General features: G+C 36.6%; 2 protein-coding genes across 6 annotated transcripts in view; one reads left to right on the top strand and one right to left on the bottom strand.

Moving 5' to 3' along the window:
• The first annotated feature begins 751 nt into the window (after positions 1-751).
• l(3)87Df (lethal (3) 87Df) lies at positions 752-20337 on the top strand. The gene is made up of 4 exons (XM_067087058.1): positions 752-898; positions 6870-7071; positions 10014-10183; positions 17713-20337. Exons 2-4 carry the CDS (start codon positions 7051-7053, stop codon positions 17831-17833), a joined length of 312 nt encoding a protein of 103 aa, XP_066943159.1. The 5' UTR covers positions 752-898; positions 6870-7050; the 3' UTR covers positions 17834-20337.
• Positions 20338-24252: 3915 nt separating this feature from the next.
• Positions 24253-26975, bottom strand: part of LOC136828815 (centrosomal protein of 135 kDa-like) — a 317906-nt gene continuing 315183 nt past the window's right edge. For 4 of the 5 annotated variants that reach the window (XM_067087050.1, XM_067087047.1, XM_067087052.1 and 1 more), the window contains one exon: positions 24253-26058. The gene's annotated coding sequence lies outside the window, so the exon portion shown is untranslated. The remainder of the gene's footprint in view (positions 26059-26975) is intronic. The other variant, XM_067087051.1, reaches the window with a different exon arrangement.

The following is a 26975-nucleotide window of genomic DNA, read 5'->3' as shown; positions in this document are numbered from 1 at the left end:
CAGAAGAATTCTGAAAGCACCAAATTACACAGCAAGTTGTTGGTTAAGATTCGAAATAGGGGCCTCTTCCTACCACTCAGGAAATGTGAAGCATAAACTATTTTATCGGAAACACACTTGAGAACAGTGGAAATGGCTCCTATACGAAATAACCACGGACCAGTATGAAAACAAGAAAACCCAGTGGATTCTGCAAGTAAAAGAGTGTATGAAAGAATTAAACATAAACTTGAGTAAAATTGAATCGCTTAAAAGGTAAGCAGCTAAAAGAAATAATAAAGAACTGGGACAAAAAAGCATGGGAGAGAGAAATGAATAAGACAACATTAAGAATCTGCGGAAAATACAAAAAAAAAAAAAAAAAAAAAACACACACACACACACACACACAAGAAACCTGGCATGATAACACCAGAAAAAACAATGCTGATCAGTAGGGCTAGACTAGGCACACTAAAATTAAATGATAGGAACAGGCTAAAAGGGGAAGATACAAAATGTTTGTGCTGTGAGGAAAAAAATGGAAACTTAGAACATTTCTTACCCAGCATATAATGCGATTAGAAATAGATAGTGTTTTGTGCAGCAGCCATATCATGCAAATAAAGAGGAATTGATAGCTAATATACTTTTATTTAAAGATCTGCTGAATGGGGAAATTGAAAACAGGAAAGAATTTATAAAAGAATTATGGATTTACAGAAACAAAAAACTTAAACAAACAAAAACAAAGGAGGAATAAAACGCGGAAGGGAGCCGTTTCAAATGGAAATCCCACCTACCACTACTACTAATGAAAATCTTCGGTTGTGTAAATCACGTATTTTGTCTGTATTAGTTCCTAGGCCCAAAGGAAGGTACACTCTAGAATTACCATAGAGCATTATATGGAAAGTTTGTAAGTATGACCCATAACTCAAATCCTGGGCTGTTCAAATACGAATGTCAAAAGATTTTTTCCGAGTGTTTGGTTTGATTTTGACCAACTCACTCACGTAGCCTAACGCCACTGAACAACCTTAAGGGTAACGGTACAAAATTAGCACAGTTTTGCACACATCGTTCTGCTATGCTGGTTCTAAGACATATCCCGCTCCCGATAGGATATGTTAAAGGAAGGTTAGGATAGAATGTTCCACTTTTGAAATAATTTATTTTTAAGCCGACTGCGGCCTGTGGAAATCGCAAGAAATTCGTTTGCATTTTACTCCTAGGTTAAACCGTTCTAGAGCCCAGCCAACATCAGACATCCTAACAGTAAAATCAAACTAATTTAATGATATTTTCATATTACTCAAGCTTACCCAGACCTAGACCTAAGGCTTTGGTTCACTGTGGTCTCCCTTTAATGTTAAACTTGCATGTGTCTGTAATTGGTTAACTCATTGTCTCTGATGGAAATACAGTAGCCTGTGTGTTAAATTATTCAAAATCACTCATAAAATTAATCAGCAAACCCTGTTTTACTTTTGAAAAATGTAAAACAGGGTTTTACGTAGGCCTAACTGTCATTTTCAGAACATACTTGAAGTATAGATTGCAAACAGACATACAAAAATTTGTACATGAAACCATTGGTAAAACTACAGGGTAACTCTGCACAGACTATTATCGTGGAAATTGATTTTTCCTATTCTTTTAGTGTTGCTTATGAAGGAGTTGGTGTTGTTTATTGTCAGTCCATTATTATTACTCTCATACCTACCCAACAAGGTTGGGGACCCTTTGGGAACATGGGGTTTTGGGTGGGGGAAATCGTTGGGAGGAAGACTGGACTGCCATGTTGTTGTTATGGAATGGTTCTGTGCATGTGCAAGTCATTAGGGAGCCATATGTTCAAGAAGGGATTGGCTAAGGAAACCAATTATAAAAGGAACCATACTAATCTAACATACTCTAACCTAACTTAGCGGCTGTGTTACCGCCCCCCAGTGAAGGAAACTCCACATTTTACCAAAAGCTCTCCTATAACACTGTGTATGCATGATAGCATTCCAGGATGGCCAGCATACAAAAACATAAGTTCTGATGTTAATTACAGTCAACTGCCAAAACTAACAGTAAATTTTTAATAAGCAACCAAAATACTGTAGGAAAAGTCAGTTTCCAAGGCAATACCTGATGCAGAGCAACCCTATAGTTCTACCAAACCATTTTGCTTTTCAGATTTTAATATATAATATATTAATATGTTTTAGCCTATTGTGTGTTTTGAATGTTTCTGACATTTGATTTGTCACAGATAAGTAGTCAATGATGCAGTGGACCTAACCTTTATATCCTACATCTTGCAGGACCACATGGGGAAAGCAGGTTTTTGAGTAGGGAAAGACACAAATGAGTAAAAAACAGGGATCATAATAACCTAACCTAACCTAAGGGGCTGCGTCCATATGAGGCTGAGACCTCCCTAACTAACCTAGGAGGCTGCTTCCTTACCTGGCTGGGTGGGCTTCACCCCCTCCACCAAACCCAGCACGTCTGGTCTAGACCTATACCCCATACCTAACTTAACGTAGGGGTCTGCGTCCTTACTTAGCAAGGGGAAGGAGGAGGCTTCAACCAAGGGCATCATTTCAGATTTTTGTTTGGAGGGGTGGCAAAGACGGTTTGGAGAGCGAAGCAAGCCTAATCAGCTGGGGGTTTCTTGATTATGAGCTATTTTATGTGCTTTTTGAAGCCACATGAGCAAGGTATTTCAACAAAAATTATATACTCCCACTACTGTTTATTTGTCTCATCATCACTGGTAGCTAGTAGACAGACAAGGATCAAGAAGCTAATATTTCTAAGAAATTTCATACATTTATGATTGCACATTTAAAAAGAAAACATGACTTTTTTTTTACATTTTAATGACAATATACTTTATAAATCAAATTACTGTATAGTGCCACCGGCTGGCAGTGCCGAGCATTAATGAAAATTATGAAACAACTGCATCACTAGTGTAATGGAATTTATATTATGATAATTTGAGTACCATAATGAAAATAAAATAATATAAAAGTAATAATGTTGATAATTTGAGTACCAAAATCAAAATAGAATAATATAAGATTTTTTAATTACATTCCTACTTAGAATTACACCAATGGGTACCAAAATACATACATACTTACACACACGTACATATAGATAGACAGACACAGGCAGACAAACAAACAATGTGTGTGAGACAGACAGACAGAGGGGCAGTTCCCCCCCCAGCCCCCCTTAAATGATTCCCCTGGCTTCACCCCCCCTGGACCCTCACCTTGCTTACCTTAAGATGCTGGGTCCTTATCTAGACCCTTACCTGACCTAACCTGTGCAAAGCGTAATGTAACCTAGGGTATCAGGTTGTTACTGTAGTGCATGATATTAGTTTGAAAACAGTCCATAACTTCCGTTAACCTGAATCAGAACCATCAGTAGGATTGATATCTTCATAGTAGTCAGGATAACAAGTGGTTCCCGAACAAAGTTAAATTCCATGGTGGAAGGTGAGAACATTTCAAGAATGAACCTTTGAAATAATTAGCCAAAAAACTACAGTGCTGTCTTTTCTTCATCTTTGTGGACTACAATACCATAGATGCCATCTTTATTATAATCTAAGGACAAATTACACTTGGGACACTACAAAGAATCAGGTAAAACACACTCCTGAAAGTAAACAAGAGCATCTGTTTGGAGAGGATGAGATTTGGCATGGAATTTAGCGATGCTGCCAAAATAATCCACAGAACAAGAACACAACTGAACCAAAAGTGCCATGACTGTAAACTGAAGCTGGTTTTTTCAAGCAATGCCTGATTTCTGTAATCCCACATAATTTATGAAACTTATAACAAGAGAATCAGACACGTTTGAGCACTTTCACATGTACAGTGCATAGTTCCAAGTGAAAATAACAGATGTATCGGTTATGTAAGCCACCCTTACTCTCAGTGAACTTGGACAAACAAAATCCGATTGGGCACTTCACTCCCATGACAGTGTTAACAGAAACAAATAATTTAGATAAAATCAGAGTAGGTAACAATATTTGTTGGTAAAAATTTTGATAGCAGTAAATTTGCAAAAGAGATGAGCATGACTGACAATAGATGTTAAGGAAACTTGGGATCACAACATAAAAGCTCTAACCTGTAGTAATGGTTTAAAGTAAAATAATAATGCTACTGATAACTTTGAAGTACATCTTCAGATACCAGAGTGTGACAGGTAATGATGCAACATCACAGAATCCCCCATGTGTTCCTTTTCATTTACTGGGAAATAATGAGGTAAAGAGCAGATTGTTTTCTAGTATTTTGGGAACTTTATAGATTATATTATAGTACACATTTTTATTGAAGAGATGGAAATGAAAGCAAAAAAACAAGACCATCGTGGAGGGGGGGCTCGAGGTCTTGTCATCTAACAACCAAGCAAGTTATTCCTACACGAATACAAACCATTGGTCTTTACATAGGAATTACCTTCAGCGCAAGCTGGAGCAGGCTATTCTACACAACAAGGTTGTTCACAAATAGTTGAACTACCAGTGGGAGGGGCGAGTGGTACCCTCACCACCTCCCTTTGCTGAGTTGCTCAGCCACTTGCCTTATAGCCTTCATCCAGAATGGACGCATTTCTATGCCTTCCTCTGCCTGAATGTTTGCTGGCTGTTCTCTCTGCACTTCATCCTTGTTTTGTTGTGCTTTGCATATTTTGTGATATCTGTCCTTATATTCTTGGCTTATCATGCAAACCCAAGAATCATCTAAGCCTAGACCCTGCCTTTGCTTGTGTGTTGGAGAGTGGCAATGCAACTGCTTTCTTTCATCCTTTGATGTAGACCTGCACAGTGTTTGCGCAAAGTCTACTCAGATTCTCCCACCAAACAGTAAGCCTTCCTATGTAACTGACAGTTTGTATTCGTGTAGGAATACAGTAGATGACAAATTTTGGAAGTAATCTGTATTTTTCCTAACGAACAAACCTGAGGTCTTTACATGCACTGCCACCTCTAGCCACCCCTCACTCTGATACCTGGGCTATAAGGCAAGTGGTTGCGCAAATTAGCAAAGGGAGGAGGTGAGGGTACCCCTCGTCCCTCCCACTGGTACTTGTTGTGTAGAATAGCCTGCTCCAGCTCGCGCTGAAGGTAATTCCTATGTAAAGATCTCAGGATGTTAGGAAAAATACAAATTACTCTACTTCCAAAATTTGTCATATTGTCCTTCACTTCCCAGTTCACAGGAATGGGGAATGTTGGAGAATTAACAGTGGGTAACCAATGTTGATGCTGGACAGGAACTGCATAATAATTTTCTGAGCTTGAGTGTTGCTACAATGTCGATCAACAAGTCCAGGTACTTTGTTTTTATTTTGGGTAGAAGATCAGACTATTCCCAGTTTGTCATAACCCCAATCATGAACAAAAGAGACATCTGTCCTTAAGCAATTGTGTCTGGAAGACATCAGGATCAGCCAGTCATTGAGATAACAAGTACTGTATCCCTTTGGAAGAACTTTATGGCACATTAAGAAATGAGGGCAAGTATCTAGCAAAGACAGATAACCTTTACTTCATTCTACGTGAGGGATGTTTCCCACAAGTCCATGGACACTCCTTGGGACCTGTAGTGGCTGATCAACAAGGGTTGCACCCATCTCCAAATGGATGTAAAAGTTTCTTGTCCAGAGCAACAATTAGGCCAAAGTAGCTGTTGTAGGTGGACCAGATACAGTTCACTACATTTCAGGCATCCTGTCTTATTGTAGGTCCTAAGATGCATCTTCCTCTGCCCTCCCTGTTAACAAGGAGGTGGGCAAGATAGAGTTATTCTGAATCCATTACAGTACTTGGTATTAGCCAGAATTAGCTGCCTACTGGCTTGAATTTTTCTTCAGAGGATATCGTGGATCTTCAAATGTTTTCCTTAATTGAGGGAGTCTTCTTCCTGAGTCAGAAGCTCATTCATGCCCAGGTCCCTATTGTGCTGTCAACCCACTTTCTGGACTGAGTAGGTGGTTAGAGGCATTGCTTGTGCAACCGGGAGCATGTAATTTCTCTGTAAGAATTTACTCCAGTCATTTTGTCAGAGATGACTTTTCACCTAAGGAGTTAATCTCCAGTATAAGTAGGTAATGGTTTGTATTTAAGTAGAAACAAATACCAAATAACTAAAGTACGATGTATTTTTATTGCTATACAGACCAGAGCCTTTTATAATAATACTACCTCTACCACTCTGCCCGTCCTTATGGCCATAGGAAAAAGTGATATATAAAGTAAGGTGAATTTGGGGTTTTCCCCCTTCTCACTCCCCATAACCACCAGTTAACAACCAGTGAAGGATATCTTGACATAAAAGGCTCTGGTTTGTACCATATACTTAGGAAAAATACAGTTAATTTTAAAACGTTTTTGGATTCTTTTTCTTCATGAAAAATGTCGTCTTAAGATAAAAAATGTGTGATGCATATGTAGGGCAGGTTCACAAAAGTAGACTGTTAAAAGATGATTTGGTATTTTGAAGCTTAATTATTGTGTAAGTGTATTAGATGTATCTTGCATGCCTTTCTCTAAACCATTCATCTCATAGTTGGAAGCATGGTTCTACACAATTTTACATAAAGGCCATTTTGAAGTAGCAGATCTTCAGGTAGTGCTGTACTATCACTGGAATAAAAAGTAACAGATCTTCAGGTAGTGCTGTACTATCACTGGAATAAACAGTAGACATTCATTTCTTTTGTATCCTCTTACCAAAGTGATGAGTGTACAGCACCAAAATCAGTGGCCATGATCAAATATTAGTGGATATGATTTGCTACTATGCTAGGGTTAGTTATACCTTTATTGATAAATATTTACTGCAATATTCCTTTTTTAGGGTGAGGAAGATTAGGAGAAGGTGAATAAGTGTACAAAGATCACTTCACTGGCAGATGCATTTGTAGCAGCACCATACTTCAAAAATACTGCCAGTGTAACGGGAGAAGGAGGCAGCCACTTCATATGATATATGCTGAAGTAAGAAGCACTGAAGTGTGAAAAGAAAGCTGAGCCTGACAATGGAAGAAGTAAAAAGTACAGTAAGTACCATAGTGTTATTGTTACTGTATATTGTGCTTTATGTAGGCTATTTACGTGTCATGTGAGTCCTGTACACATCAGTTTACCTACAAAATAAGAAGAAAACCAGGTGGTTCATGTAGGATAGCAGGTGCTTATACAGTTCCATAGGTCTCGAGTAGGTAAGTGAATTATCCCCTCTGTCTGTTTATTGATTAAGAGCTCCCGGTGATTAAGGACAATGTGCGTTATTTTCAGTTTTATTCATTTTCCTTTCTTTCCTTGTATTATAACCTTTTCCTTAGCAGTGGTGGAAACATTTATTACATTGACAATTTTACCTGTGAACTGCTGCTTAATTTTATGTATAGTCCTGGGGTGTACTTGACCAGAAGTAGTTTCAGAAGATTTTGTTTGAAAGTACTTTGTTTTCTACTTTTTTATGATAATCAGATCTGCGTTTCCTTTGTGATTTTTGTTATTTTGTAATGATTTAATGATCATTCTTTTTTCATACTTTTGAAGTGTCTAAGTAGCAAGAGGTGTTAGCTTGGTAGTGTGATGGTTTCATGTTAATGACATTGTTTCTGCTAATTGATATACAATATATATATATATATATATATTTTTCATGTATATTATTTAATATATATTTATAAAGTGTTATTTAATTTTCATGTATATTGTTTAATATATATTTATAAAGTGTTATTTAATTCCCTGTGAAGTGTATGGTAAGCTCTTGTCTTTGCTCATTATCCATGATAATTATTTATATCTTGGGTCAAAAGCTCACAGCTTTTCTCTCTCCCCTGATTAATTTGTCACTCATTGTTGAGTGCAATCTTTATTAAGATTTTACAGGTTGCTGTAAGTTTCATTGTTTGTGTGAGTTTATGGAAAGTTTAAGTTCCTTGGTACATTAGGTTACTATTAAGCACTATCAATCATATGGATTGTGTTACTGCTAGCAATTCAGTGGATTTTGTTTAGTAGATTTCCTTAATTTTGGAAACATTATGTATCCTTAATTACTAGTTGCATTATCATCCTTAATTACTAGTTGTTTTCAAATTTGTAATTTTATTATTTTACTCAGGGTTATTTTACATATGTTAAATTTCCTCTTACAGTGCTGGTGGAATTTTTCCCCAAACATTGTTCTTGCATTTTTTATGAGTGTTTTTTTCTGGTATTTTTTTTTTTCAATTATGAGTAGATCAGCTTGTCAGGTTAGCACTGTTTTTGTGAAAGTTACACTTTTCAGTTTCCAGAATTAATTTTTCTTTGCCAGAATCATTTCCTGGCCAGTGGGATCTTGCTCTAGCAGGATGAGTTTAAGTTCTGCTAGCAAGGTTAGATGGAGGCAGCACCAGCTTGAGATAGGAGAATATCTCTCTTTACCATTTTATGCCCCCGTAGGGGGTTAGTGCCATCAGTGCATCTCATGCGATGCACTGTAGGCATTACTTAAGGTTCTTTGCAGTGTCCCTTCAAATCCTAGCTGCAACCTGTCATTCCTTTTACTGTACCTTCATTCATATTGACTCTTTTCCATCTTGCTATCCACCCTCTCCTAACACTTTCTTCATTTTCCTCCTGTTACACCTTTCAAACTTTCTTACTGTCAATTTCCCTTTCAGCACAGAATGTCCTCATAGGTCCAAATGCTTGCCTGTGGCCTAAATTCTATATTCCATCCCATTCCATTCACCATTTTATGTGGTAGAGAAGCAGTTGGCCCTTTAGACATTGCATAATGAGTGAGGTTCTCTCTTTAAGCCAGATATTAAATTATTGCACTTGGTAGCCTTTTGCAGAGCGAGGTCAGTTTAAATACTTGCTTCTATGCTGCAGATGAGTATGTGTTTTGGTTCACTATTTATTTAGTCCTTTGTAAGTCCCCCAGAATATATGTACTTCCAGAACCAATCATCCAAGTAGTTTGGTAGCTCCAAGACCTTTAGAGTCGATGCCAGAATAGTAGCAAGCCTCCTTCCACTAAAATAGTTATTCAGGAGGTCTTAAAGTACATATTGATGTTAATGCAAAAACAAAATTTTGCAAAAACAAAATCAAATTTTTTGGCAAAAACCCATCACTTCACTGGGTCATTTTTCTTCCTTTTGACCCATAGAGCTGACAGATTTGTCAGACAACACTTGATGTGACCATTTTCTCCTTATAGAAAGACATCAGTCTGGATGTACAGTTGATGAGCTGGCTTTTTCACCTCTCATGCGTGTCTGGAAAGGGAGCAGATTTCAGTGTTTGGTTTGTACACAAAAAAATGCATTTTTTATAAAAGTTTTCTCAAACAAATCCATCAATCAGAGGAACAACCCTCCTCACAGCCCCACTAATCCTGTTTTGTCTGAGGTTTACTTGAAAAGTAGGGGAGGTGACTAAGATATATCATGGGGTGTAGGTTATACATGCTGTATGAGACTATAAAACTTTTGTTACAAATCATATGTTTTTACAGTTTATAAACACAAATAACTTTTACATTCCATAAATGCATACAGTACTTCTTCCATATCAGTTTCAGCTTAGAGGCAACAAATGACATATATGACCTCATGAGCAAGGGGTGATGCTGTGCTACTTGTTTTAGCATGAGCTAAATAAGTGACTTTTACTTATGGGATACATATTAAAATGATTTAATGTTGTGTATTTGAAGGACAGGAGTTGTTCCATTTTCATCAAATACATGTTAGATATATAGGATTAGATTTTCACCAAACTATAAATTTCTATATCACCTTTAGGATTGGAATATGTAATTAATGTAATTAAGAATTGAGGTACTTATACTGTTACTAATGCTTTATGTTTTCATTGCTTTTATTTGTTTTGATAAATACTGCAATCAGAAATAATTTTCAAATGTTAAGTTGTAACATTGGAATAATAATTTTGAGTATAATTTTCAAATGTTAATGTTTTATATCTGCAGAGTGTCTTCGGACGTGACTTGTCCAAAATACCCTGCTTCCGAAACACTTTCCTATATAGCATTTCATCAGGGATTGGGTCAGGCCTTGCTTACTTCATGCTTACATCAAAAACAAGACAAGCCTCACATGTTGGTGTGGGGGCTTATTGTGTAGTTACTCTTGGATACTGGTGAGTATATTTTATTTTTCATATAAAAGTTATTTAATTTCAGGTGTAAGAAGCCCTCTTTGGTAGAGCTTTTAGTCTCGTTTCTGTAACAGAACATGCTTTTTTTTAGTAATATTTTATAGTACTATATTGTCAGAAAGTGTGAATTTATATACCCAAACCATTCTTAGTATAGAATAATGCCTTGAGGGAATTGATAGTAGGAAAGGGATATGTGGACTGAAGAAGTGAGGATGTAGATATTTTAAAGAGATTTTATTTTAAGTGTATAGCAATAACTGATGTGAAGGAAAATAGTACTGTATTGTAATTGAAAGGCTCAGTTGAATAGATGTCTTAGAAGAAAACAGTAGCAGATATTTTTATAAAAATTTTCAACAGAAGGAAAGACTTCCACTTTTAATAGAAATAAAGATGATTCAAAGTTATTGAATAGAGTATTGAAGACAAACCATAATATTTTTGATAAGCCATTAACAAAGAAAGAAGACCCATTTAAATTGACATTTTCAGGACCCCTAGTCCCTTATTAAAGGTAAAGAAACACTGAGAGCAGGTACCGAAAGTTAGTGTTTATTGCCTGTATGATGTATCTCTAGTAACAGGGTTTGCCCTTTTTCTCCATTTTTCCCTTCCCCAGCAAGGCATGATATTTCACTGTTTGCATTGCTGGTGTTTTCTATTTCTGTTGATAATATCTATCCCCTTTTGTTTACCAAGAACTTTACACTTATAATTATATGTGTATATGTTATTTTAATTAATCTACTTTTTGTAGACCAGATTACACCTTGGAGAAATAAAGAATCTCCTCAAAGATCATGAACCAGTAGCATTGTGAAACAGAGCAGTACCATTAATAGGCAAATATTTACTAGCAATGGCATCACAACGAGAAGAAAACAACTTAGGGACTACAATATATATACACAGTAAGATAATTTTGAGTATAATATACAGTTTTGAGCACTCAAGATAAGAACAGAAAACAGTACCTATATCATCTGCAACTTACGATCAACCAAATAAACAAAATGAAATTATATACAAGTATTAAGGATGTACAGCTGCAAGATGCTGATGCTGATTGACCTGTTATGCCACAGTGGTTCATGGATCTTCTGTTGCTTACAGAAGGCAAAAGGTTCCTGCCATCCTGAAGGAAGCTCTTCAAGCAGATTCTTTTCAGGGAGTTCCACAACATTCTTTATGTCCTCTGTCTTGAGATAATTGAGTCAGGTCTGAGAAGTTGAGGTATTTTTCGAATGTTGCATCAATTGCCTAGTCCGGCCAAACCTTGACCACCAAATCATGCATCTCTTTGGAGTGGATTTTCTTGTAGTTTCTGGCTTCCTCCTGTGGTGTTAGAAAGCTCTCAGTTTTTGCAAGCAAGGGCTACAAAGCCATGCTGATGTAGGTCTTTAAGCTCAAAATGTTGATGCAACCTTCTAGGGTTAATTAACCTTCCAAGTGGCACCTTTACCTTGTCTTCTGAAGTTTTGTTGGGTTGCCTTACAGACCTCAAAGTTTTCCCATCTAGACCTGACTATGACAATTGTGTTTCTCTTGGTCCTCATGTCCTCACTGGGGGTCAATGAACTGTATTTTTTTCGGCAGATGCTAGAAGTTGGTCACCAGTGAGGTTTTCTTGCTCTGAACTTTGTTGCCACAGTGCAGACAGCCAGCATTCAGGAGTGCAACACTGTCCATTTTACTGCAGTGTTCTTGTCTTCTGCCACAGACTATGAAAATTATATCTGTTTTGTGCAATTAGAGCCATCTGTTAGTATTTGAGGACTAAAACATCTTGGAGGTGACAACTCCACAGTTTTCCTGTTGATATGTCAGTGAAGGAAGCAGTTCTTAAAGAGTACTATCTCATTCTGGGTAAGACAAGTATTCTTTGTGTCTGTGCAGGTGTTCAGAAGATGAAACTGATAGGTAACAGTGACAGTTTGCAAAATTAGGGCCCTTTCTACTCATAGTTTTTAAAGTGCAGATATTTCAGTATTCTTAAGTGTACATATCTGACAGTATCAGTCTACATTTGCCAACTTTTATAAGAGATTTGTTTTACTAAGGGATAGGATTATGCTTTTTGGTTACATAGGGACATGTTTTACTTTTTAGAGATGCAGTGGAGTCTCCATGTTCTGCCTTTTCTTAATTGTTCTGTATCATTCCACATATCACTTTGAAAGGCATTCCCTTCCAGGTTAGTTGATGCCTTTCCTTTTTGTGAGTCATTAATAAGACCTTACTTTATTCCTTCGGCTTTTATTACTTAAGGAACCCAGTGACTCACAGTAACCCTGCGACAGACATAAGCCTTGGTCTGTGACTCATGTACTTCCCAGGAGCTCTCATGGACCCATTCAGTACTTTCAATCAAGCTGGGGATCGCTACTTCCTGACCTCTTTCATGAATTGCAATTTTATAATTACTGTATATGATTGATGGGTTTGTGATAAAACAGACTGAAATTTTAAAACAAACAATAATTTTTTATTTCATAAAACATTTTCTGATACAAATCTGTCGGTCATATACAGAGCCATCATTTGCAATCTGAATGTCCCATGCATATCTTATACTTTATAAAGAGAAGAATCAGAAAAGCTCAAGGTGACTGTTAACATATGCTTGCCTTTGTTCCATCAGAAGATAGCAACTGCCCTCCTTTTTGATGAGCATATATTGGATGTGACAGCAAGAATAGATCTGATAGATCCACTGGAATATTTGCAGACATTACAAGTCAGCAACCAAATGTCCAAAGATAATGTTCCTTGAATTCCTGTCATTAGACATTAACAGCCAAAGTTGTGGGATGTTTTTGCTAGATCAGCAGGTACCCTGATGTTGGTCAGAGGAGGATGAGGGGCAACACATCAATTTCCTTGAGTTGAATTCCCCACCATTGTAGCCACAGGTCTTGGAAAGAGTATTGAACAAGGGGGTTGGAATGATGAAAGACATTGTTACCACAGTAACACACAGCAACCAAGGAGGAACAAAGGAGGCCCTCTGTCTTCTTTAATTCTCTGTCACCTGGTCATCAAGATCTTTTTCTTGGTAGAACAGAGTGATGTAGAGATTGTTCCGAGGTTTGTGCTTAGAAAGAACATCATTACTGATGTAGTGGCCTCTACACTGTACCGGGAAATTTGCAAGGATCTTTGGAAGTTGTGGGGCCAAGTGTTAATAGATATATTTTTAACATGTATGAATCACAAGCTTCCACAGTGTTGCTCTGCCCAATCAGACCCAGCAGCATGGTGGCTAGATGCCATTTTACTCAGACCATTTAGAAACCAATGCCTCTGCTCCATTTTGGTCAATACATGCAACAAGTGCTGAGAAAACTCATCCTTTGTATTGAATCAGGGTGGATGACACTAGACTCTTCCTGTTTCTTGAGTAAATGAAATCCTCCAAGAACATAGGTTTCCTCATGGGTGAGTGGCTTTTAATGAAATCATGGAAATCTCACTTTGGTAAGCTTTTCAGAGAAATGTTAGGATTTCAGCAATCGTAAACCATGGCACTTGGAGAATTTAGTCTCCTTAGAGAGAATTTCTGCCCAAGGGGATGGGATGTACTTGTTGAGTCCATTAATCTCAGTAGGTCGTACGTCCTTCTGTTGGCAGGTGTGATACAGTTGTCCTCCTTTCCCTTCTTTCTAAATCAGCCTTGATCATTTCTCCTTCATTAATGAGACATAGACCTTTATAGAGTTACATTATGTAACATCTGAGTGGTTAACATTGCTGATTTTTTTTTTGTTAAGTAACAAGTAAAATTATTACTTTATTTTCAGCGTAATTACCTACTCAAAGGAGCCTATGAGTTAGTTTGGACACTTAGTTCTTGACCTTTTTGTTTCCAAGTGCTCTTCAAACCACTGGGCCTCACAGTAACTTAGCAAAGCCCTTTGCATTCTCCCACCAAAATAGTAATTAAGGGTGATTATGATTGATGGGTTGTCATGAATCACAGTTTTTAGAATAAAAACAAAAATTTTCATACTGCCTATCTGTTTTAATACTTTCCTCCTTCTCAGTCCCCTTAATCTAGGTTACTTTGTAAGTTCCACACAAGAATGAAGCCAGAGGTACCTTACCTATAGATTATACGTGCACATGTGTTTGCAGTGTATCGGTAAGGGGTTTCTGGCTATTCTTTATCTTCCATATCTAATACTTATGAAGTTAAATGTATAGAGATTTGATTGCAAATTAATGCTGATAATTTAGAAGGGCTCTACGTGGAGACTTAAAGGGTTGATTCCCTCCTGGGTCAGTGGGGGCAATGCTCAGATGTGCAGTTTATGTCGTTATTCAGGGGTACCAATCTTATATGGACTGCTTCTCCGATGTAGACTTCGTCTGCTTTGTGGCTTCTCGTCTCCCTTCTGATGTTTTGTCGTCCGGTGCCCTTCACTTTGGTTGCCCTTTTGTCATATGTATATATAAAATAAACTTGTATTATAATTTTTTTTTTTTTTAGAATATATGATTATTCCTGCTCTTACACGTACTGTAGTAATTTCTGCTTTGGTAAGGGTCATCTGCTCCTGTGATGTCACGGATGGAATTGTTAGGTCATGGCTGGTTCTTATGACGTCATCAGCTGATTCCTTCAGCATAGTTTCGATCAGTTGACTCTGCTTTTGAAGAGAAGTGTGACCCTTCTTCCACTATCGCAGATGGGGTTTTTGGGAATTCTTTGCAGTTTTTCACATGTATGTGTACTGTGGTGGGGCCCTCCAGTTGCAGTAAAAGTTGAAGAAGAGAATCCTTTCGCTGTCGTCATCAATGCCCTCTATCAGTGCTCTCCCTCGTCAACGGACTGGGATTTCTTTGTGTCGTGGGTCTCTCTCTGGGACCCTGCTACACAGAGCACCAGGAGCACGGTTGCCTCGTATTCACAAGTTGAAGAGGTAACCTGTATCACCTATACTAGTTCTGGGAATATTCCCCGAACTAGTATCTTTGCCCGTGTTTCTATGGACACTCGGGTAGAAGGATCAACTGATGTTGTCCTGTAGCTCCTTCAGAGTTCTTTGGTTTCTTCTGAAACCCGAGACTTGGAGGATGCTTGTCTCGAGCTTTCGGCTTGAGCAGGGCACTCAGTTTTCTTCGGAACTCCGAGCCGACGATTCTCACTAGCTGGTTCAAGATAGAAGCAGTAGTGGACGTGAGAGATTCTGGACGTTTGGGGATGTGTTTCCAGCATAGGCTTTGTCGCCTCGACCCTTGCACATTTGTGACTTAGTTCCCATGATTCCAGATATCCACGGACATGACCAGGTTCGGTACTCGTCTTCCCATGTTCAAGAACGTCCAGCCAAGAAATTATGCGCTTTCCTTCGATGTACGTGAGAGATTCTGCATGGCCATGAACCTGTTTCCACCCTAGGACTGTTGTTGACTCGATGTTCAACGACCGTGACATTAGCAAACGAATTTCTACGCTCTTCCAGAAGGCACTCTGATCTTCATTCAAGCTTTCTCGACCGTGCCCTGTCACACGTATGTGCAGTTGGTTCATACCAGTCGGTCATCTCATACGTTCAGACGCAACAGCATGGACGTACAGCCGTATATCGGCACACGGCATAAACTTTGCTTTGCTCTAACCTCAACCCCAACCATCCAAATTGCAACTAGTTCTTTGATAGGTGCACTGAAAGAGATATTGATTTGATCAGTGCCATTAATCTAAAGATAGTTGACTTTTTTGTTTCAGAGATGGCAAGGGAATTGTTGGTTTTGGTTATAAGAAATTTAAGGTTCCATTTTGCAGGTCTGAGTTACATTTACTGTACTTGACTAATGTTCTTTAATGGAATTTCCTCAGGAGGTCCTATAATCTTCAGGATGGGACCTTTTGTTCATAAGGAATCCTTCTTAAGCCTTTGTATAAGTTTGTAGATCAGACTTCTCTGACAGATTTAATACTGAAAAAGATCTTTTACTGTTTTTTGTAAATTTGAGGGAAGTCAGTAAATTCATACTCTCTTGAGTAAGGTAATGGTCACCAGTGATTGAAAGTCATTAGGTCTGGCCTTTGCAGCTGACTTTGTTTTGAAGACAAGTCCCCAGTCATTGTCCCTTAGCAATTCCATTACACTCATACTATTCCAAGGATGAGTTTGCCTTGTCAGAGAAAGTTATCATCAAGCTTAGGAGAGGTACTCCCAGACTTTTCTTGTCCAACCGGCATATCGGAAAGCAAGTAACCAGAAACACTATTCAGGTGTAGCTCAGACAAGTTATTTCAAGTGCATATAGCAATATGACCAGTGGTAAAAACAGCAGAAGTTAGGCAATTGTCAGTGAGATAACGTTTTCAACTTCTTTATATTTTAATTAAATTTAACCTTGATACTGAGTTTTAATGGCAGGCATGTGGTGACAACTTTTCTGAGCTTTAATCTCAGGGTACTGAGAATAGAATAGAATAGAATATAGAATTTAGGCCAAAGGCCAAGCGCTGGGACCTATGAAGCCATTCTGCACTGAAATGGAAATTGGCAGTAAAAAGGCTTGAAAGGTGTAACAGGAAGAAAACTGTGCAGTTGCACTATGAATTAATTGTTAGGAGAGGGTGGAAAGTAGGATGGAAGAAAGAGAATATGAATGTAGGTACAGTTAAAGTAATGAAAGGGGTTTCAGCTAGGGCCCGAACGGACACTACAAAGAACCTTACGTAATGCCTGTCGGTGCACTGACGGCTCAGGGTACTGAGGTACAAGTGGGACAGTTAGTCCTTGCTTTTAATGGGGTGTCTGGCTCTGTAGATTCATCATCCTCATTACCTTAACCACCTGTCATTTTTCATTATGGCATTCTTTACAACACAATCTCAGTCATTTTCTTATATTATTTTTTGTATGTCACACTGTTCTCTATTCCTTTAGTCGCTCTTAGTAACTTAGGAATTATATGTACTGTAGTACTGTTCATATTTCTCAGGTGTTATTTTGTGTATCATGGTTTCTGTCTCACAAATGTAGCTTTTTGAGGCATGGGTTCTTATGCTTATGATCAGTCTTAATGAGTATTAATTAAGACCCTACAAGTCTTAGTCAGTTATAGTTTTTTTTTTTAGGCAGCTCTTGATTCCTCTCACCTAAATTGAGATTCAGGCTAAGTGTAAGTACTGTAGTTTGTTTGTAAAGAAAGAAATACAGTATGATTTTTTGAAAACCAAAAATTCTTTAATGCAACCCTGTTGCTTAGGAGTGTCTAGCTCCTCCAGCCATTAATTTATTGCAGCTCATAGACCTTGTGACATGTAATGATATTCACAGTTACCAGAGACTAAGGGGTTTGCCCACATGTGCAATACCACCAGTTGACTGACATTTTCTTTGATTAGAAGAGAAATTGAAGTGTCTTGGATAATCTTGGACCACAAAATGGGCTAATTACAATTTCAGTTATTGGATTTGTATGGAAAAATTGTTTGAAAAAATTAAAATTTTTCTTCCTAAGTGTTGTGAAATTTTTTATATTTCCAGGACTTATTGTCGATATAATTACTCAAAAGAGAAATTTGAAATGGGCCTTGTACAATCAGCTCTTCAAAAACAAGCATTGTTTGACAGTGAAGAGGGTAAGAAAGACCAATACCATGAATAAGTGTGCAATTTGTTTCCAGTTATACAGCTTACAGTACTGATGATATATGAATTTTTTCTGTAGGGTATTAAATGTACAGTGTATTCATTTGTAAAATATTTTTTGTAGTTTTTATGTCTACTAGCATGATTGATAATGTAAATACTTTTGTTATTTATACCATGTTAGAGAGTACCGGGCTTTGTCATGTTTTGTGAGCATGTGGACAGTGGGATTTACCACTATTGTTAGTATTCTAACAAATTTCAAACCTCATTGTTATTATTACAGTATTGTTATTACTGTAAACTCATAAACAATGGTTTCTCAAACAAAATGGTTGAGCAACAAACTAGAACAACAATAAGCAAGTGGCACAGCAGTGAAAACCCCTCCAATGAAGAGTAAAAATGGTGTTTTCAGAATCATATGGGCTGAAAATACCTGGAAGATAGAAAGGCCCTACAATGCCAGATTTTTTATGCAATTTCTTTGTAATCTAGGTGTACAAACTGTAGCCTTTCACATAAAGGATATCTTTCCAAGTATGTACTGGCTGGTTCCAAGTATGCACTGGACCAGCCATGTACTGACTAAACAAGGGTGGTACCCAGTTGGAGATGGGGGAGAGGGGATGTCCATTCTCACTCAAGTTTTGTTACCCTTTGTCCTATTGGTCTGTTCAGAATGAGAAATTGAAGGGAAAAATGAAGCAGGGTAGAGAGGTGGGTTACCTTGAATGTGAAAGGATACAGTTTGTATACCTAGGAAAAATACAAATTGCTTTTAAAATTTGACATTTGTTCCTATGGGAATAAAAATATTACACCTTTCATATATGGAGACTCACTAGTTAGGAAGGAGGTAGTACCCTCAGGCAGAGCTAAGCATCTTTGCGAGCAAAGTGGGAGTGTCACCTGTAGAAAATGGGCACCAGTGCTACTCTGCTGGCACTGACCTGGAGGGCAGACTGCTGTAGCTCTGCTGGCACTGCCCTGGGGGAAGGGCATTGCTGCTTCACTGGCACTGCCCTGGAAGGCAGAGCGGTGCTTCCCTCCATCCTTGCTCAGAATATTAAAGACTGGAATTAAGCCAAGAGACTTCCCAAATCATACGCCAAGGTCAGTAAAGAACAGTCTAACAATGGAATAGTCTTGAAAAATACCTCAAACTGCAGGAAGTACTTAGAACATAAGTCACTTGGGACTGAAGTTGCCCAGCCAGAAGCTAATTAGGAACTGCCAGTTGTATATCACTCCTTGAAGAAGTTATGAGAAAAAGAACAATGAACACAATTAAGTGCTCTGTTGGGGATTTAACTTAATTCCCTCACCACTCTGAGAACAGAATGAGAAAATGGAAAACTGAAGTTCTCAGTTACAGTCTCTACCCATTGAGTATTGGAACTGTAATACTCAGATCATCTTTGTTTTTCAGCACTTAGACAATAACATTTTAGTTTAACCACAATAATACTCTGCTGTGTGACATGCGTAATGCAGCCAACCTGATGGCAGTCAGTCCAATCTACTCGAGCAATTTCATTGATAAGGAAGTAAAGTATGAGAGACTACTCGTCTTTATTTGAAACATAGTCGTTACACATCCACCACTGAGACTCAACTGTTTCAAAAATGTGCTACATTAAAGACACTGCAAGCTCAGTGAGAATGGTGCAGTGCAGATGAAGTGCACTTGAAAGATGCCTTTGAAACCAAAGTGAAAGTGAACATGGAGAGTAAGGAAACCCTTACAAAGGTTTGTCCTAAAGAGAAACAAAAGTGTCCTTAACACCTGCTGAGAAGTAAAGAGAAACAAAAGTGTCCTTAACATTTGCTGAGAAGAAGTCTGAATTGGCACTGTAGTGCTGTACCAGACACTAAAATGAACACAAAAGTACTGTATAGATGATACAAGATGCCTTGTGGTGACAGAAGATCTAGGACTGCCTGCTAAGGCTGAGGAGGCTGTTCCCACCAGGACGGGCTACTCTTACCCAAAATCCAATGAGCGCATAGGGAAGAGACAACAGCAGTGTCCTCTCTAGATGGTGGCTGAAGAAAGAGTGAAGTGGCGAGAGGAAGGGGAATGAGAGGAGCCCCTCTCTTCCCCCCCCCCACCCTCTCTTATCATCAGTTAACTACCTTATTACCAAGATTCAACAGCTATTCCAGCTTGCACTGAAGGATACTTTACATATAAAGAACATATAAAGAAAATGGTTGTATCTCTCCAAGAACAAATTTTCAGTAAAGGTTATTTAAAGTCCTAGTATCTGAAGATCCTTTCATTTTATAGAAAAATATATATTTTTATGTAACAATCCATTACTTCAAAATGCTATCATAATACAAAATGGGACAGGATGTAAATATCAAGAATGAATGATGATGAACATTTGTATTACAATTCTAAAAATCTTCAAGATGGTCATAACCAAGCATAATTTGTGTTACATGTCATGTGTTGACCATTCACTCATTCAAAGGTGCAAGTATTTAAGAATAAAAGTTATATCTACAAAATACAGATTTTCATTTTTGATTGTTATATACCTCAACAACTTAATCAAACAGGCTCCCATAAAGTAATTTTATAGGAAGCTTCACATAAAACATTCCAAACTTGGGAAGTATCATGTCATAATCATACATTAATCCATTACGGATGTCTAACACGAGCTGGCTTATGTCCACAATATAACCAGTTTTAAATTATTTAACTTGATTTTTCCATCACAGTTGCGTTCTTATGAGTTCAGATGTTTATTCTTAAGGAGATACTAGGATTCACAGATGAAATAACAAAAGGTAGTATGCTGGCACCTCAGTTTAACAGTGCAGGGATCTAGCCCCCCAGTTAGTGATGAAACCTAAATGAAGACCAGTATTATGATGTCATGTGATACCAAGAGCAAGAGTAGCAATAATAAGAAAATCTTTCTCATTCTTTCATCCCTTGTTCCTTATCGTTGTTATATTGTAAGTTTCAAGGAGGGTCATTTGAGCTGTAAAATACAATAATGAATGCAACGACACAGGTAGGCGTTTTATCCAGATCGTTGTGTGTGTCGGCAATGTTATTTATTCAGTTGGGCATACTAGTTGAAACCAAGGGTAAATATGTAATGCATTATATATACTCATTAACACTATATTTCACATTTTATTAAGGGGTGTTAACTTTGTCAAAACTTACAACAAAATAGCCATGCAGAATGTAAGAAAGAAAGAGGGAGTAAACAGGCACAAAAATTTATATAACTGCTTTAAGGAAGCTGCGTTTACATATAATCAACAAATAAACTGATAAAATATACATGTAAATTTAATTATTTTCATTGCAGCACTAATGATAGCATAGTAAAGTGTTTGCTGCCATCAATACTGTAGTGAAAATAAAGTTTAAATGTAAATATTCTCAGTTCATCTGTTGATTTATGTAAATTGCAACTTCCATAATAAATTTGTATGAATCTCTCTCTCTCTCTCTCCTTAAGCACTTATTTTATTGCAAGTTTTGATAAACTGTGATAATTATAATTGTGATTAATATAACTGTGTTTACCATTAAATATATTGTATTACAATTTATCCAAGGTTGCAACCAATGATTTATGGCAACCTAAGCTCAAATAGTTTAATGTGTGTTGGATGATGTAAGGATTTTGTAAATTTTCTTATGCCATACCTTATATAAATACTAATGTTGTAACTCTGCCATATACAGTATCTTTAGTAAGCAAGCCACCCCTCCCCCCACACACAGAGGTGGATGAAATTCTGATTAAATTTATACTTTTTAGATACCAAATTGTAAGCAGCTGTGTGGTCTGTATAAAGTTAGCAGACAAACAAATGTACAGTATACCCATATGCAGTATATACAGTACTTTTCTTTTCATGTGTGTGTGTTGCTACATTCTTTACTGTGTTCAACAGCTTGCAAGACCTTCCTCAAAACTTGTCTTTATTGTTACCTAAACAGAAAAAGAATAATCATAAAAGTTAATGTTATAAAAAAAAAGTGGTTAGACCAACAAGGATCAGAGCATTTACCCTACTTACTCCCACAAATGTACATTTAACATTCAAAATTACATTACACATATTTTGTATTACACCCACTCCAAATGCAGTAGAATTCAGTTTCAAATTCATTTCAAAAAACCATAAAAAATCAATGATCAAAGTATTGTAAATATAACATATATATTTATATATGGCAAACACAGGTGATAAGCAAAGTAATGCTGTTTGAAAATGTTGATATCATTCACAAATGTTATATCAGATTTTGTTGCCCTGTACTGTTGTAACACTGCATATTCTAATATTAAATATATTTTTTTACACAAAAACTAACATTTTAATGAATAAAATTTGAAATAGACAATATTAAGCTTAAATCAAGAGTTAATCAGAAATCATAGGGTTAAAGGGATGTCACTTGGTTTTACACTGCCACTTTTACATTCACCTTGTTGATGCGCTATTTATGAATACATTCCCTTTTTACATATGTAATGGTATAGTGTGTATATGTGTTATTCATTGTTAACCAAGAACTATATTACTATGAGTTGAAAATTCATTCTTAATGAAAAGAGACACAATGTTCATATAGACATGTAATCTTTAAATTTGCCCCAACTCATACCTTTGTAAATTGACCCCCTTTATAAGGCCTATTAATAAAATACTTAGTCTTTGTAAAAGTGGGCATGATATTCATTATTAAAAAAAAATTTGGCAGTAGGCTGATTACAGATTCATTCATACAAAGAAGGAAATGTGGCACAGCAAAAACATCTGCATTAGGCTAGCTCTGACACGTTGCCATGTGAGCATGAATTACGCTAGACAAAAAAAAAATTGCATTTTGATATGAAGTGTAGTCTCTTTACAATGCAGAAAAACACATGCTAAATGCTCGATTGGGAGGAAGGTACACATTGGGGTATTATGCAGCAGCCACCCAAGAATCAAAGAAGTCATGATCACAAGGTTAGTTGGGTAAACATCTGTCCTGTTTACTGCAGTTTCTGCTATGTTTACTTTGGTTACTGGATTCTATTAGGAAATATAAGTTATATTTTTCTCGCCTTGTACGTCTGATAAGTAATGAAATCTAGTAAGTTGAGATGCCAGTGTATTTTTTTTAAATACTTAATAATTCTCAAGAGTCAACAATACAGTAGAAAATGGATGGTATATAATTTTTGGGACTTCTTAGAGAATGAAATGATGATACTTTTTTCTACATTTTGACTATATGGTTCTATAATCAAAGTAGATAAATACATCTCAGTGTTTTATTCTCTAACTCAATCTTGTATGTCAAAGAGTACTGTACCCTAAGATCCAAGACACTAAGCCTTGCATGAATGCTTCATAGGGGAGAAAAATTACAGATTTTTCACTGGAAGAAAAAAAAACAATAGTACCAAAGGTTCTTGGCAACATCCAAACTGAATTCATTTTTGCCTTTTAATCTATAGCCATTCCCTTTATAGCTGACCCCTGGTATTCATGGGGATGCATACCACTACCCCCTGCGAATAGCTAAAATCCGTGAATACTTAAAACCCCTGTAAAAATGCTATTTTGATAGTTCAAAACACCAAAAAATTTCTAAAAATGCTTATACCTGAATATTTTAACAGTTCTGTCACAGAGAGTGCATTTAGTCACAAAAATATTAAGAAAATACAGTAATTTGTGAATATTTCTCTATGAAAAATACCGCGAATAGGCGAATTTTCCATGAAATAATGTGCATCAATGTTCCATAGAGAAATTGGTGAATAGGCGACTCCGCGAATCTGGAACCGCGAATGGGGGGGTCGACTGTACTCTTTTCCCACCCAGCTGTCTAACTTCTTGAACAATACCTCATTCCAGTTTTACCTCTCATTTGCAAACAAATCCTTTGTGGGATTTCTATGAGCTGAGCAATGTGACTTCATCTTAAGCTAATTTACTGTATATTAACATTTCTGATAAAAAGAATAACATCACTGATATGCAATGTCGTTCTAAAGCAAACATTATAACAGTTAGATTTTCACTGAAACCAGGTTATACAAGGGCTTTTAGTTAATGCTCACTACAAATGTATATGGCTAAAATGAGTTTTTACTTTGTGACTAAGCACTAATAACACTCAGGTTAAATGTTAAAACTATAGCTTTGGGATTTTAGAAAAGCTGAAACTGCTTAAGATTACTGAAAGTTCCTCATTGCTGTCAAATGCAAACTACAGCACTACAGTACATCAAACTCAAGAAAGTCATAACTTTCAGATGATAAAACTGATAAGTTTTTTAATAATTTTTATCACATTCTATGACAACGATTCTAAGCCTTTTGTTGCCAAAATATTCAAACTCTATGGTGTAATGTAATAAAAGAATATATTATTTACCTTTAGTGCACAAATAAAATCATTCTTATCTGCATTTATAAAATGTTCTCAAAAGCCATTACCTGATAAAATATTTTTTCCTCAAACACATTATACAATAGAAATTACTGTACTAACATTTACATACTTTAAACATATAAAATGAAGCTAACTTTTTTGCACACCTGATGAACTCCAAAAAGCCCAGAAGCATACAAGTAAAATATTTGGAAACACCCATTTTGCTCTACGTGAGAGCTGACAGGTTCCGCAAAATGGGATCTTGCACATAAAAAAACCAAAACTACCACCTAGGTAGGATGATGAAAAGGACTGCACAGGAATAAACAAGGCAGTGCACCACTGAAGTAAACTTTAGCAAAATTTTGTCTCATTATTGTGGACCTCAGCAAAATGGGACAGGTTGGGATTTGATTTTTGTGTTCATTCACTTTTTTTACCATTTGACAATATTCTGAGTTGGCAAGGGTAGAGGACCAATTGACTGTATTTTGGTATTTGGCACTCAGCCAACCGCTGTTTGAGCAATAACGGTAATCGGTGGAGCAGATTAAGTAAAATTTAATGACAAAGGGAAATTATGGCAATAACTTGACACTCAATTCATCCAAATCATCTATAACAAATTTACAGCCAAAACTCGTGCCCAAAAACCAAGCACCTTTCACACTCATATTGGCAACCTTCCTATTCATTCGCTTGCTACTAAATCAGGTCCATTCCAGGGGACAGAGGCATAGAAGTATACATATCACTGCCAAGGTTAGCATTTTCTGTGATGCATTGCTTTCCTTGACTATACAAGTTAAAAATTGTACTTCAGCATCTAACTCATAACCATCATTAAATCATATGAGGCTTCACAAATTAATATCAAATAGCTATTGGAAAATTTGAAATATTTATTTACAAAGATTTAATTGGAAATACGAAAATACTGATATTTGACTTGAGCATATTTTCTTTATCAGTACCACCACAAAAGTTGCAATGTGATTTAATCTTTATTCCTGAAAAGTTGGTGCAACAGGCAAATAAGTCACTTGAGCAGCTGACCATATTATCAGATGGGTCACTTCTGATCACCTTTTATTTCAAGGTAGGAACATGCTACACTGGAGTAATAAGGTATCTCTCAGAATGTTTGGTATTAACTGCAAATAAGGTACTTGATCTGTGTAAATACTAGTAGCCTATATGCTGCATCAAGTGAATATTGATTCCTAGTATAAAAAATAAAATGATGATGCATTTAACTTTATAATTTTTTCACAAGAGACAAATACCTGTAGTGGATTGAACTAGTGCATTCATGAAACCTCATTAGTTAAAATTATACAATATAAACTGCAATACATACACTGTACTAAAAGCATATTTGAAGAATTGAAGGGCAGTTGTATTCTTGAAAGATGATAAAATAAAATAAAACCTTTTTCTTGAGTGTAATTTCTGATGTATTGCTAAACATACACTAAAAATCCTTATGCTTTTACTGTTCTCAGGAAGCCTAAGGATTTTCAGTGTATCTTTAGCAATACACCACAAAGTACACATAAGAAAAGGGTCTTATTTTATCCTCACAAAAGCATATTTAATAAAATTAGATGATTTAGAGTGTGCACTGCAGCAATTTCAAACCCAATATGTAAATTTTACAGAAAATCTTAGATTTAAAATAACACTGCAATAGCACAGTAAAAATGAAAAAATGAATCTTAGACAAAATCCAGGATTATGAACTGTTGTAATTGGACTTATTATTTACTGTACCATAATTTTATAATCATGATCACATCCTACATGAGCAATGATCGAACCTAGAAAAAGAAAACAGTTAATTGATTAGTATACCAATTACAATTGATAGAAAAATTCAGACAAAAACTTAATTAATTCTGTACCACAAAGAAATGAATCTTGTCCAGAATAAGCAATTGTATAAGGGACAGATGTAATAATAAAATGAAACTGATTCATTTACAAAAACTGTGGAATCTTTAACACAAAAAGGACATAGTTTTAAAAAATGACTGTTTTCATATAAACCCATCAGTCATATACTGTATATGCTGTATATCCACCCACATTCATGATTTCTGAATGCCTCCAGACTTAACAGTCTTTTCTCCAAAAAACAGATGAAGAATGGTAGTCTCACAATGCTTGCACCACCTGCACCCACCACTCACCTCCCTCACTTATGTGTAATCTGGAAATGAAGCTGTGAGATCAGTGAGGGTGAGAGGAGAGGACTCACTATAGTGCTCGACTTCATCAAAGCCCCATCAGTCATACACATGCCTAAATTGCAATTTAGGTGGGAGGGCAGAGTTGCAGAATATTCACAGAGCATTTATTTATACTTCCATGATCCAGGAAAACACTTGGGGACTATTATCAGTCAGGAACCAAGGTTCTGATACTTGGGAGATTCAAGGAACAGAAGAACCTTTTCAAGTGTAAAGTAAGGCACTTCTACTTGATACAATCTTGGGTGGAGAAAACGGAAGAGATTGATTTATGAAGAAAATAATGATACTCCTGTCTTTCCAAAAAGATGCAACTTGGCCAACTGAAACTACTAGTCTCAGTGAATACAAATCAAACCACTGAGTTAAATTCTTTAAATAAAACTTGGCAATGTTGAATAGCCCTACCATGCACCTGCATTTAAAATAGATGAAACTTTCGTGATGTATTTAAAAGCAACAAAATTAGATAGAGCGCTGATTTC

This window comes from Macrobrachium rosenbergii, chromosome 43, assembly GCF_040412425.1.
Source record: "Macrobrachium rosenbergii isolate ZJJX-2024 chromosome 43, ASM4041242v1, whole genome shotgun sequence".
In the NCBI taxonomy this organism is placed as follows: Eukaryota; Metazoa; Arthropoda; class Malacostraca; order Decapoda; family Palaemonidae; genus Macrobrachium; species Macrobrachium rosenbergii.
Note: the sequence above shows the minus strand (reverse complement) of the source record. Positions and strands in the feature narration are given on the sequence as shown.